A 13,434-nucleotide genomic window follows, 5' to 3' on the forward strand; every position below is an offset into this window, starting at 1 on the left:
CAGGAATGCTGAGCTCATTTAAACCTGGAGATGTTTATGCAGTCCCTGAGTTCCTGAAGGAAGTTTTAATCCAGCTGATATCTGGGCAATTTAGAGAGAGATGTACTGCAGTGTAGATCACAGGTAGCAGCTAGTGCTGGGAGCAGGATGGCAATGTAGGCCTTTGGCCATGTTGGAGGGACAAGAACTGGGGGGAGAGAAAGAGAGAGGGAGAGTGGAGCGTCACGTATGTTCAGGCTGCTCTGTGTGTAGTAGAAACATACAATGTGCCTGAAGAGGGGCAGAAGAATACAACTAGCAGGAGGGAATAGGCAGGTCTTGCTTCTGGCAAGACCCCACCACCCTCCCAAGCTCAGTGCTGTCCCAGCTAAAACTCTCCCTACCTCTCCCCCTGGAGCACTCCTGGCTGGCGGTGCAGGTACCTGCTGGGGAACAGGGAGGGAGACACCAACACTAATTCTCTTCCAGAGAAAAACATCAGGGCTGCTGGACCAGAATCAGCAATGAGAAACTGTGCTTGCCTTTGAATTTGTGATTCTCCAGGGGCTGCCCTGGATGGGGGGCCAGCAGCCCCCGTGGGCACCCCTGCCTCTGCTCCCCAACCCCAACCCACTGGAGACACACGGGGAAGGACCAGGCTAACGGGCCAACAGAATTAAAGTGTTTTCTGCTAATAGCCTGAACCTCTGATGGTCTTGTCAAATGAGTGAGAAGGGGCCTGCCAGAGCATCCCTAAGGGAGGCATTATGCAAATGGAGAAATTAGTTGGAAACAGCCTGAAGGGAAACATGTGGAAATTGAAATCCGAGGACCGGCATGGAGAATGCTGCTGAATAATTTATTATAGACTCAAAGCATCTGCTCCAACCTGAGCAGAAGGGGAGGAAGCAAAAAAGCAACAAGGCACAGCAGCTGGGGAAGACGCAAGCCCCAGAAATTTGACTGAGCTTAAAAAAACAAAAAAAAAGAAAAAGTTTAATGAAACTCTACCACTGGGTGTGGAGGAGGTGACTCTGGCAAGGGGCTCCTGTCCTCCTGTGGAGGGATCCCTCTCCCACTCAAGATCCCCAGCCCCATGGTAAAGATCCATAATGGTCCTGGTCCCCCAGGGGATACTCAGAAGTCTGGGACAAAGGAGGAATAGACTTGAATTCTGGCAGACTGTGTCCATGCAGACGGACAGTGGTGGAGCAGGATTCCTGGCAGCTGGCAATGGGGTGTTTGGCATTCTCTGAGCTGGGGGGGTGCTGCTTAAATAGTGATGTGCTACAAGGGTGTACCTAACAACTTACTGTCCTTCCCCACACCCCAGAGCTTTCCAAAAAATAAGCACAAGAAGTGCTTAAAGATCTCACGATACATCAGAACAAGCCCCTGTTCTCCATTCAGCAGTAATTGATTACATATCAATTAGGACATCTATTTGCAGCTGAGGTCCCTGCCTGTGGGCTGCAGGAGCCTGTCCCTGTGACTGCAGGTGCTGCCTGGCACCCCCAGCACAGGCACAAGCCTGCAACCCCCCCGCCCCAGCAACCCCATCTCATCACCACCCAGCCCACTGCTACCCAAATGCCCCTGCCCTGGCCACGTGGCACCACCAGTACCTCTAGTGCTCGCCCTAAGCTGGTGATACCTAGAGGCAGACACAGAAAGTCACCAGAAAAGCCCATCCCCTGACCCCACTCCCCACATTCAGGCCAGGATACCCATCTCCCATCTTGTATGCTGGGTGGCTTTTAGATTGTGCAAACTGCCATCACAAAGCATCCCACATGCCCTCCAGCTGTGAGGAGGAGACCCTGGGGCTGGAGCTAGCCCCACTCCTCCTAGCTGGCTGAACATCATCTCCATCCTCCCCTGCCCTGGAAACGCTTCTTGCTCAGCCGGGAGCTCAGGGCAGTGCTGTCTGAGGTGCGCTGGGCTTTGGTTCCTATTCACAGCAGTGGAAAACGTGTTGTCTTCTAGCTTGGGCTCCTTTGAGAACCTCCACAACACCAAGATGAGCACTTCCCGGCAGGCATTTCTCTCTGGATGCAAAGAGACACAGGGAATTAAAAGTGGAGTAGGTCCTTTGCCTCATTTAATGGCAGTCAGTGTTTTCCCTTCACAGCAATCCAGTAAGGAGACAGCTAATTATCGCAGACAGGGCGAATTTTCGATTCCCATCCAATGCATTTAGCAGTGCATCTCTTGGCCTAGCTTATCCTTTCCCCTTTGCTCCCCCGAACCATCCTGCAGCAGAGGGAGCGTGAGGAGGCTCAGCCTCTGGCAATGCCATCTCTCCTGGGGATGGTGGGAGAGGATTTTTTCAGATAGACGCTAATTAAGAGCCATCAATCAGGCATCAGCTGCTGTGAAATCGGGAGGCTCGTTACCCCTCCTCTCCCTGCAGACCCGGGCACCAGCTCCCGCTTCACAGTCTCCGGTAGCCACATGTGAAGGAATGAACTGGTGGGGCTGGGAATGCACTGGTGGGTCTGAGCTGTCCCCGTAGGGTGGGAGGACAAGTGGTGCTGAGAGGGGACAGTGTTAGGTGATGACGCCTTGCTGGGGACAAGGCAGATGCTGTCCCCATGGCCCACTGTGAGCCATGGAGCTTGCTGCAACAGCTGGCAATGACACACCAGAGAGGGGAAACTCAAGACTAACACGTGCCAGAAGTGCCTGACTTGTGAGTTCCCAGGGCAGACGGGGGCCTATGTCCCGCCACAAAAGGGCAGGAACTCCCCTTGAGCCAAGTTCTGCTGAGCAGAGGATCTGGTGCTGCCTCTCCAGCTGGGCAAGAGAACAGGATGGGATAGGAGCTGCAGTGGAAAACCCTCTCTTCTCACCCCACCCCAATCTTCACAGCCAGGACTTTTCCACCTCCTTTTCTCAGCAAGCAAAGCAGCAGCCATGTGGGCCTTCAGGAATCTATTCACATGGCTCGTTTCCATGGATGTTGAAAACGCCCTGCTTCGGTCCCACGTGTGCAGGGCTCCTTTCTGCTGCCAGCCCCCAGCCCTGCTGCTGCCAGGGTTTGCCCAGCTCCCCGTCCCTGTGCTCTCATCTCTATTGCCTTGGAGAGGCTGAGCTGCTGGGCTCTCTCCCTGTACAGCTCATCTTCCCCACTGCTGTTCCTCTCTGAAGCTCACTGGTTCATCCAAGCTTTCCTGAGCTTACTTCCAAAAATGCCGTAGTGTCCTCCAGCGACTGCTCTGGTGCTGGACACAGACAACACAACCTTCCTGCCCTCATTTCTGCTCAGGAGCTTTTCTGGCTGTAGGACTCTACTCAGCTCACTCCCATCCTTGGGAGAGTTTTGCAGGCTTCCCAGCAGAGTCCCCTATTCTGCATGGGCTCATGCTTTACTTTTGGAGACATGGCACTTAACTGGATTTTAATCCATTCAGTGTTTGCTGGCTTAATTTTTAGACCAATCTTGTTGCTTAATCAAAATGCCCACGCTCAGGCAGTTGCAGAAGTGAGAGAAAGATGTAACTTTATTCTTGAGCATCTGAGTTTGGCAGGAGATGTCCGTCCCACCACCCCTTTCCTACCTTCCCCCAGTGCTGTGGTTACAGAAGCAATGGAGGAGGGGTAGGGAGAGGGGCAAAGGAAGAAGCCAGGGAAGGAGAAATGAAATGCAAATAAATGCAGTATGTGCCAAAATGCCATCCTCAAAGTAATATATCAAAGTCTAGGCACAGGCAGTAAACTCTTGACAGTATTAGACCAGAAAGATAGAAGGATTTACTTCCTGAAGTGCTTTCATATCTGAATATTTTCTCCAAAACTCAGGCGTTTTCCAGATGTTGATTGTGCTAAATCAGCATTACACATCAGCTTGCTTGTTTTCTAGAAGGGGAAAGGCAGGGAATGCTGCATCTGGACCTTGGCCAAACTCCTGGGATGGTGCCATATCAATGATTGTCAGGTAGGGGCTGGTTCAAGAAGGCTAAGATGGGTGTTAATGGATTATTAATATTTTAGAAGATCTGTTGGGCAGGAGGGCAAAATGCTCAAAGATCCATATGAGAACTGATCTCTCATATTTTCACTGTAGGATAGCATAGGAAGGAAGGGTCCCTTGGTGCCATTTGCTAAATTGGGAGGGTTTGCAAATACAGACAAAAAGTTAAGAAGCTGGGCTACCTTGAAGGCAGGAGGGGTGGAGTTAGGATGAAATGCAGGGTGATGTGATGCCCTCATGGATTGCCAGCAGGAACTGCTGCATCAACCAACTATGCAGGGATCTCCTCAGCTGGCAGGGACCTGAGAAAGGCCTGAGACATTGCTCCAGTGTGCAAAAGGCAAGTCTGATGTGAAGATCCACATAACAAATTGGTCCAGCAAAAATATTCTTGAATGACAATGGCAGGGCAGTGACGGGTCACAGCTGGATCCTGGGAGACATTTTCAGTCACAGCGTGTTATAGATGGGTTTTAAGGGGAAGGAGGCAGAAAGGGTAGTAGAAGAATGGGGAATGAGGACCTGGCTGTGGCTGGTGCAACCCACGGGGACAGATACAGATGGTTCCCCACAAATACCTTGGGGGCACAGAAGGAAAAGGTCTCTGGTCTCAACAGCTGGGTTGGCTCATCAGCACTAGTTACTTGTAGCCTGGACCTATGGAGGGAATAACATGGGACACCGATCCAAAAAATCCCTTTTCTCCTGTTGCTCTTCATCTTCTTTCCTTCCCTCCCCACAGAGATATTCTTGATAAAGAATGGCTTTTGTGCTTGTCAGCTCAGGAGCAGTTCAGAATGGTGGCACTGACTTTCTGTCCTCCTGCTGCTGCTACATCTCCACTCTGAAGATCCCAGCAAATCACGGAAGCTACCTTGCAAATTCCAACTCTTTCACTACCTTGAGATGCTTTTAGAGCCAACAGTCTTGCTCTTTGCACCAGTAAAATACTTGCCTGGGCTAAATCTGGAGGCAAAGTGCTGCTTGGGCTAATGCATACCGGGTAAAAGCCCCAGAGCTTTGCTTGGGCATAATCAACTACTCCCACAGCACAGAGTCTGGGCAGGCTCTGCTGTGCTACACTGCCCACTGCCTGCGCCTGCGAACCCCTCTGATAAGCGCAAATGGGGTGCATTAGTGATGGAGCAGAGCCCTAAGTTGCAGGTGGGTGGGGGGCTGCTTCCCATGGGCTTTGCAGCCCCCCAGCCTCTGCATTTCACTTACCTTTTAATTTCTGTCTTTGCTGGATTTGGTGCTTTAAAGCACCCACCTGCAAGGGAGTTTGGGTGGCACCCAACTAAACCTCTCTCCACACATGCAAAGGGAGAGATTTATCAGCCAGGGCCCAGCAGCACGGTGTGGAGCAGCTGCGGCCACCTTGAATTCATCTCCCGCTGCCAGCTCAATATGAGAGCAGAATGACAGGTATGAATCAAGTGCTACAGTTTACCCCCTCATTTAAACTCTGCTCAGCCAAAAACTACATCAGCAAATAATGAGCACTCACCATTTGAGTGGTGCCAACCAGCAGAGACCCACCACGGTCCTGCTGCCATCAAGGCACGGAGATGGAGAAATGTAAGGGCACTTGTAAAAACCCCTGAGAGGGATGAGATTACTTTCCCACTATGCCTCACCCAGGCATCCAGCTACGGACACAAAAAAACATCACATCTATATCTCTTCACCAGGGCTCCTCAAAAATGCCTTGCAGGGGAGTGGTGAAGGACAGGGGAAGAGAGCCCAAGGCCAGCACCCAGGAGAGATTCATCCTGCAGTCACACCACTGTGTGAGGCACACAGCACTCTCTGTTCAGGGAATGCTGGGTGATAGGAAGCAGGAGAAGCCCTCCCTGTGCCCTGCAGAGCACCAGATCCCTCCCACCAGAGCCTCCCCCAGCCCCTCTTCATGCCCACTTGCCCCAGCAGCAGCTGGCGCCCACCTACCATACCATGCCATGCCAATGGATGCCCTGGCCACTGCTTTGCTGCCAGGCATGGTCTGCCCCAGCCCCAGGGCTACCCAGGTGGAGCACATGTTAGCACCTGTGGTCAGAGAACTCACTCACCCTCCCTGCTCCTCGCCGCAGCTCAGCCAAGAAAGGGTTCACTTCAAGGGTCTCCTATCCACCTTCACAGTCACTGCTGCAAACAGCTATCTCCAGCCTCCAGAAGTTTGGGAACACAGCTAATCATTCTGGAGTAATTACCAGCTTCCTCCCTTGGAGAAGTTCGCCAGTAGCTAATTACTCCAATTACTTTGTGACACCAAGAGCCAGGGCTCTGCAGCAGCACACAGCACTGCTCGGCAGCTCCTGGCTCCCCCCCTCCCTCCCTCCCTCCCCAGAGCACCTGCTGCCCCAGATTTCCTCCTCTGGGACCACACAGGTATATCCTGGATGGTGCCGAGAACCCGCTGGCACCAAGGACATGGAGCTGAGCAGTATCTGAAGAGATACCCCAGTAGCTCACACTGCTCCTCCAGGACTGCCCCACCACATAACTCAGGCAAAGGGATGACACGGAATGACTTTAAGCCTCCCTTCCTCAAGCAGGTTGATGCTCAGGAAAGCTCAGCAGGGCTTTCTAGCACAGGACCCCCTCTCCCTAAGAGGCTGGTGCTCATTGAAGCCAGGTTGCATCTGGAGCAGGACTGTGCTGCAGCAAGGACTCAGAGATCGCAGGCAGACTGAAGAAAGAAAAATTAGGTTTTCTGCCAGTGAGGCTGGGGCAGGAGTGGGGTGGAGAGGTGGCACTACTGCAGCTCAGCTCCCAACAAGGTCACTGAAGTTCCCCATCCCCTCGCAAAGGCCTGGAGGTAAGAAAGACAAGGCTCAGCCCTGCAGTTACACCCAGCCTCAAAGGCTGATCCTGTAGATGCAGGATTCAAATGGCTCTCCCCTCACATGCATAGGGTGCTCTGATGCCCAGCAGCTTTGGGGGAAACAAGAACAGGTACTGCAGTTGTCACTACTCTTCAGTGGTAGCAGCCAGCCCCAGACACCTCACAGCTCAGTCCTGCACAGCCACACTGGCAGGCACCCCAGGGGAGCTCACACACTAAAGGAGACAAGGCTTTTTCAACATCCCGAGCAGAGCATGGGCAGGCAGGGGCCCTCCCACAGCCCTACACCCCAAGACACTTGCAGGACAGAAGTGCTAACAGCTGGCTTCAGCATCCAGTACACCACCGCCGCCACTTCAGGGCAGGACTACCTGCTGCCATCTCAGGCACTGCCTGCCATCACACAGGGCTGTGCCCGCTGCAGTGTCCTCAGCCTTGCATCCAATCTGGGAGGAAAGTCCTGGCCTTTCACCCAGGAGACCACAGTCCCTGCCAGGCCTCCAGAGCACCACCAAGCAGATGGTCCCCACGAGGTCCCAGGAAGCAGAAAGAGAACCTTCACAGGAGCAGCAACTGAGGTGTGCACAGGCTCTGCCCACCCACAAGCCAGTTTCAGAAGCAGACGTGGAAGGGAAAGCCTTGCCCAGAAATTACACAAGCAAGCCACACAAGACTAGGAGTAGAGGAGCCTTTATTGCTTTGGTTTCTTACAAGCGAGATATATGTATCTAGGCTTGCTGCAAGTAGACACCCACATTGCATTCAGTTTGCAGCACGGCACAGGGGACACTGGAGACACAAGGTTTGGTCTCTGTCTTCTCCCAGGCACCAGGGAAGAGAGACCCTAGGAAAGTAAGGCAGCTGCCAGCTGTGAGAGTAAAGGAATGTGTGAAAAGTTATTGCTACAAGACCAGGAAGGTCAGGGACAGCTTCTACATAGCTTGCAAAGGACCCCAGCTCCTAGCTCAGCATTCCCAGCAGACAAATTATAGTGGGGGGACAAACATACCCTCCTCTACCACTCTCTGCTTCCTCTAGGGAAGATCAGGGCAGCCAGCAGCAGGCATTAAGACTCAGAAGGCCAAGGTGGTATTGGTGCTGACTCTTACTGAAGTCTTTATTCTCCTTAGCTGGGAAGAACCTGAAGATGCTCCTCCACTAAAGCTGAGCACACCTCAAGCCGCTCACCACCTCTAGCTGAGCCAGCACAGCTCTGCTTGCTGAAGGGATGCTGGCCACCTCCATCCTCACCCTGCATGTCCACATTACTCATTCATGCAACTGCCCAGGGCAAAGTGGCTTTCACATCCTCCACCTGAAAAGGCCTGGCAGCATCCCATGACACTGGCATGGTACCCCCTCATTTGCCCACCCTCAGAGCAGAGAGAAGACAACGCCCAGCCCCTCCCCATTAGGGCAGCTCAGTCCCTTCTCCTTCCACTCCTCTCACCAACAGGCACTGCAGATGCTCCCATACCTGATTGAACCACACAGAAAAGAAAACCAGAGACTAGGAACAAAACAAAACTGCAACAAAAGTTAGAGCAGGGCCCCAGCCCAGGCACCCCACCGGAGAGCCAAAGGACACATCAGCAGAGGACCTGTGGCCAAGCCATTTGGCAACTGGCGCTCAGGCATCCACAAGCGTCAGCCCATCGTGCAGGGCACGCTTCCACATGTAGTAAGTGGAGCGTGCCGTGAGCGGGAAGCGGGCACTGAACTCCTTGTAGGTGGGGAAGGTCTTCGACTCAAAGCGCTGCTGCAGGAACAGCTTGGCCTGTGCCTTGAACTGGGCAGTGGCGATCACATCCATCACAAACATCCGGCTGGTGGCTCTCTCTGACACGGCGTAGCCTGAGACGGTGGCATTGTACGGAGTAGCGCTCTCTGGCTTGTTTAGCTGCTTGGTGGCTACCCCCATGTGGTACTGGGGCTTGAGGGCTGTCTCTGCTCTCAGAGGTGCCTGGGAAGCCACCTGGTTCAACGGCCGGCTGGAGCTGGTCCAGGGCAGGTGGCGCTGCCCCAGGGCCTGGCCACTGCCCCTCCAAAACCAGTAGGCTGTGGAGGAGAGAGACGGGTAGCGCAGGCGGTACTTACAGAACGGCAGTCGCCTCTGCTGGACCTGCCTCTTGGCCATATCTCGCAACTGCTTTCTCCAGCATAGAGAGGGCTTGAGCTGCAGGAGACTCCTAGGTGCTGGCTGGTCTCCATTCAGCCTCTTTCTAACGGGCACACTGCTTGGCTTCAACTGCAGGAACGTTTTTTCTTTCGCTAGAGGTTTCTGGTTATCCAAGGGAGACTGGGGGGGCTTAAAGCTGGGGTTCTCCTTGATGGCTTTTCTTCGCCAGTTGTAGTAAGTGGACCTGGAGATGCCAGGGAAGCTGCGCTTGAAACACCTGTAAGGCACCAGAGTGTTCATGGAAATACATTTCTCCAGGTAGGATTTGGCTCCTTGCATGAAGATTCCTGCTTGGATGGGGTCTGGAGAAGGACTCAGGGACCTGAAGCTCCCCCCTGAATTTGCTGGCTCATCCACATCGGGCTTTTTTGGGACATCCCTACGAAGCTCCTGCAAGCCGTGGGCCTCAGCCAGAGCAGAGGCGTCACCACTGGCCATGCTCTGCATCTCATGCTTCCAGGCGTAGTATGTCGACCGGGAGATTTCTGGAAACATTTGTCGAAAGTGCTGCAGGGGGATTACGTTGCCCTCCTGAAAGCAGGACTGGAGGAAGTGTTTAGCTGCAAACCTGGCAGCCGCCTTCTGCCGGTGCTCACGAGACTGGCGCTTCCAGCGGTAGAAGGTGCTCTTGGTGATGCTGTACCGGTCACGCAGGTTGGAGTAAGTCAGCTGGGGGTCACTGTTCAGCAGCTCGAGGGTCTTCATGGGCTGGACAGGAGGCTCCGGCGAAGGCATTGTGGGTTCCAGCTCCTCCAGGCCGACCACGGCCACAAAATACTGTGCTTTGAAGACCTGCTGGGAGAGCTGCTGCCCTGACCACATGATGTGGAGCGTGGAGGTTCGCGGGCCACACTTCCTGGGCCGGATGATCCGGTTGAAATAGGGTCGGATCTTCAAGTTGCTCATGGGGTAGATGGAGTAGATGTTACACTGCAGTACTGAGGCAAGAGCATAGACGTGCCACATGTTGGCAAAGGTGCCAGGAAAACAGGTAGCTTTGATATCAGCATCAAAGATGGCCTCCAGGATAGCCATGGGGAGGCTGGTCATCTCCGGGGTCTCCTCCGTGCAGAGGGAGTAGCGGGCAGCCTGCAGCATCACCTTGGAATCGATCATGCCGTTCAGGTAGTATTGCTTGTGCAGCAGCATCTCCACCACCGTACGCACCTGCAGCTCCAAGCTGAGACTGGGGTTGCCCCAGAGCAGCACGCTGGCAGCCTCAAAGAGGTGATTCCCCTCACCTTTGCAAACCAGAGGCAGCATGTTACTTGGGGCATCCTCAGGATAGAGGCTCCTGGCTACCCGATCAACCTCCAGCTCCTCTTGGAACTGCCTCCCACAATAGCCAGGCAGGGAGAAAGATGACAGGGTCCTCTCTGCCTCCAGTGCGGCACTGGTGAGGCCCTCCAGACCAAAGCATTCGGTGGCCTCCTGCAGCTCCTGCAGCACAGACTGCACCAGCTGGTGCCGCTGGATCATCCTGAAGGATAGCAAAGAGAAAGAAGTCACTGGAGATGAAGATAGTGCACCCTCCAGACTGCCAGGTTCCTGGCCTCCAAGCCCAGCTCTTCCCCAGAGGAGAGGGCGAGGGAAGAGTGTAGAGGAAAGGCCACTGCTCCCCACCACAAATACAGTCCCAAGGACAAAGGAGGAAGCCTGGGTCCCCGCAGACAGACCTGGGACAGGGACATGGGCTCAACTTGCTCTCCAGTGACCTCCTGTGGGCAACATGCATGGCATGCAGCCTCCAGAGACACTTGTTTGAAACTAAGGAATGACTGCATCCATCGGGGTGGGAAGCCAGGTCACCTCCTACTCCTGCACGCCTGGCTTGGCGCCCAGCCTCAGCTGACACCCGGCGCTCCCACCAGCGGCTCCATCCCTTTTGTTTTACCACTCTGCTGCCAGCACCCAGAGACAGGACAGCCTCAAAGGGGAAATGTTTGTCATCTCCGCAGGAAGGGACCTGTGGCAGAACAACACTGCACGGGGGCACAGAGGGACCTGGCTCAAGGTGTTCAGCCCAACAGAAGGGGCAAGCAGCTTGCCCCCCTCCCTCCGAACAGGGCAACGCGGCTGCACCCACTGTATGCACCAAAAGCTGCTACCACAGAACCTGGGATGGAGGAATAGCCAGAACCAGCCCAAGCCACCATTACTGCTGCCTGAGCTGACACTAGATGTCACTTGCTGCTCAGCAGACATACACCACCAGCCAGGGAGAAGCCACAAAAGGAGGGCTTCTCCTAGATGAGCTACATGGCAGGAGGCACAGTGGGTAGTTCAGAGGCTGTATGAAGCCCTCTTCCCTTCCCCGTCCTGTCCCAGACCTATTCTTCCTCCCTCCCTCTGCATGCCAGTCCCCATCCAGGCAAGCCAAAGGATCAAACCTGCACCCAGCACTTTTTCAGCTTTGGTCCTGATGCCTGCATGGCTCTGTCCTCACTACTCCAGGAGCTTTCATGAAAACGTCAGTCTATACCCTGTGATTCAGCCCCATCAATGCATCCCTCTTCAGCACCTCTTCCACAAGAGCCAGCCCAATCTCTCCCTCTTCAACCAGTTTTCTCCCAAAAGCTACAACACTTCCCTCAAACAGGAAATTCATTCTGATCCATTTTCTCATTCACATGAGAAAGGCTCATTCACATGCCACCCCCAACATGTAGGGCATCACTTTGTAGTCTACTTGATTCACATCCCAGCTGGAGGCCCACCTTCCCACAACACTTCACAAGTATCACTATGCACTTGCAGCTCTACAGGGAGATTGAGAAAGAGCAGAGCCAGGCAGGAAAAGCAGCAGCTCTGCACTACAGCAGATGTCCCTCCTGACCTCTCATAAGGCCCTGCTGTAGATAGGGTTATTGTTGCTGCAGCATCTACAGCCCCTGGCCATGACAAAACTGCAAATTAAACAAGGTGCTACAGAATCACATGGCCACATGCTAGCTACTTCACCATGCTTGCTGTTACCCCTTGCCTTTAACTGGGCCACAGCTAGTCACCAAACTGATCCACTCCCCTTGCTCCAAGCTCCTTCATGATGTCCTCCATGTCAGAGGCCAGGGCCTTCTCTTACTGCCGTTCCCACAGCTGTGGGGCATCAGAGACAACACAGGAGAATGCACACAGCTGTGGAGCAGGGGATATGAACTTGTCCTAGAATCCTGGTTTGAGCAAGCATGGAGTTGTCACTTCAGGTCAGGCCTGTACTGTTGTTCTCTTGGAAGTTCATAGAAATTTGTAGGAATTTTGACTAAGAGCACTGTAAACATGTTCAAGGAGCTGAAGCAAAGGCATCCCTCAGGAGAGCAGCAGGGCTGCTTCTCCATGGCCTACCAAACCCTTTCAATGCTGACCAGCTTCCCCACAGAAGCCACTGCCCCCTTCAGTGCCTGCAGCCCAGCTGAGCACCCACCTGCCAGCAAAGCCAGGAAAGGCAAGACAAACTTTTCTCCTGGAGGGGGTGAGGAGCTGACAAGGCTAGGAAGCACCAGCAACAACCCTGGTCTTTATGGCCTGGTGGGCATTTCCCAGCCCCTTGTAGCTTGGGGCAAGATAGAAGGTGAAAGGGAGAGCTGGAGGCACAGGATTTAATCCTTTCCTTCAGCATTAACCCCACAGCCTCCATGTTCCTGCCAGCTCCTGCTGCCCAGAGCAACAGGACCTCAAAAGCAATCCTAAGACAAAAACCACAGCTAAACCAGCACAGATGATCTCCCTCAGAGAAGGGCAGGGTGGAGAGGGGCTTGGATAAGCCAGAAGCAGAAGTCAGCCAAGCTGGGGGCTTGGATCCATCACCAGATCAAACGCAGCGGCTCTCAACACAGAGGATCTGCTACAAAAGGAACATTCTTCCCTGCATACCCCCAGCAAAGCCAGCTGAACACGACAGACAAGTGCTGCCTAAATCACCTCAGCATCAAGAGTTGACCAACGGAGCTTTTCAGCAGTGATAGAGGAGGCTTTACCTAACCCAGCTGCTTTTGCATTGGAACAGATAAGCAAGCACTTGCGGATCACGTTCCCTCACCTAAACTGATGGGCTGGTGGCATCCAGTAGTGCAAGTTCCCCGAGTCAGGCTCAAAAATGCTCCTGCCAGCAAAAAGGCCTCAGCCCCTGCCGCTCTGGCTGCTAGGACTGCCTGTGCCGCACAGGAGCGGGGGAACCCACGCACTCCACCCCAGCTGGATTGGGTGGCTCACTTCCCAGCCCCAGCTGCAGGTCTCCCCGGTGGTAAAGGCGAGGAGGGGCTTTGAGGCACCACAACCAGAGAGCAGGCACACAGAGTTGGTAACCTCAAAGAGCTGCCCAGGCTACAAGTACCACCGCGCTAGGGAAGCCGGGGGGGTCCTGGCAGGGGCGGCCCAGCCTGCTCCGGCTGCCAACGCGCTCGTCTCCACCGAAGCCCAGCCACGGGGCAACGCGCCTGGAGAGAGAGAAGCCACGGACTC

The 13,434-nt window shown here is 54.1% G+C and overlaps 1 protein-coding gene across 1 annotated transcript; it reads right to left on the bottom strand.

Moving 5' to 3' along the window:
- Positions 1-8,427: 8,427 nt before the first annotated feature.
- Positions 8,428-13,047, bottom strand: VRTN (vertebrae development associated). The gene is made up of 2 exons (XM_008946641.1): positions 13,013-13,047; positions 8,428-10,456 (listed from the first exon to the last, which is right to left on the bottom strand). The coding sequence occupies exons 1-2, from the start codon at positions 13,033-13,035 to the stop codon at positions 8,428-8,430; spliced, it is 2,052 nt and encodes a 683-aa protein (XP_008944889.1). The 5' UTR covers positions 13,036-13,047.
- Positions 13,048-13,434: the final 387 nt, after the last annotated feature.

Source organism: Merops nubicus, unplaced genomic scaffold (genome assembly GCF_000691845.1).
Source record: "Merops nubicus isolate BGI_N331 unplaced genomic scaffold, ASM69184v1 scaffold39718, whole genome shotgun sequence".
Lineage (NCBI taxonomy): Eukaryota > Metazoa > Chordata > Aves > Coraciiformes > Meropidae > Merops > Merops nubicus.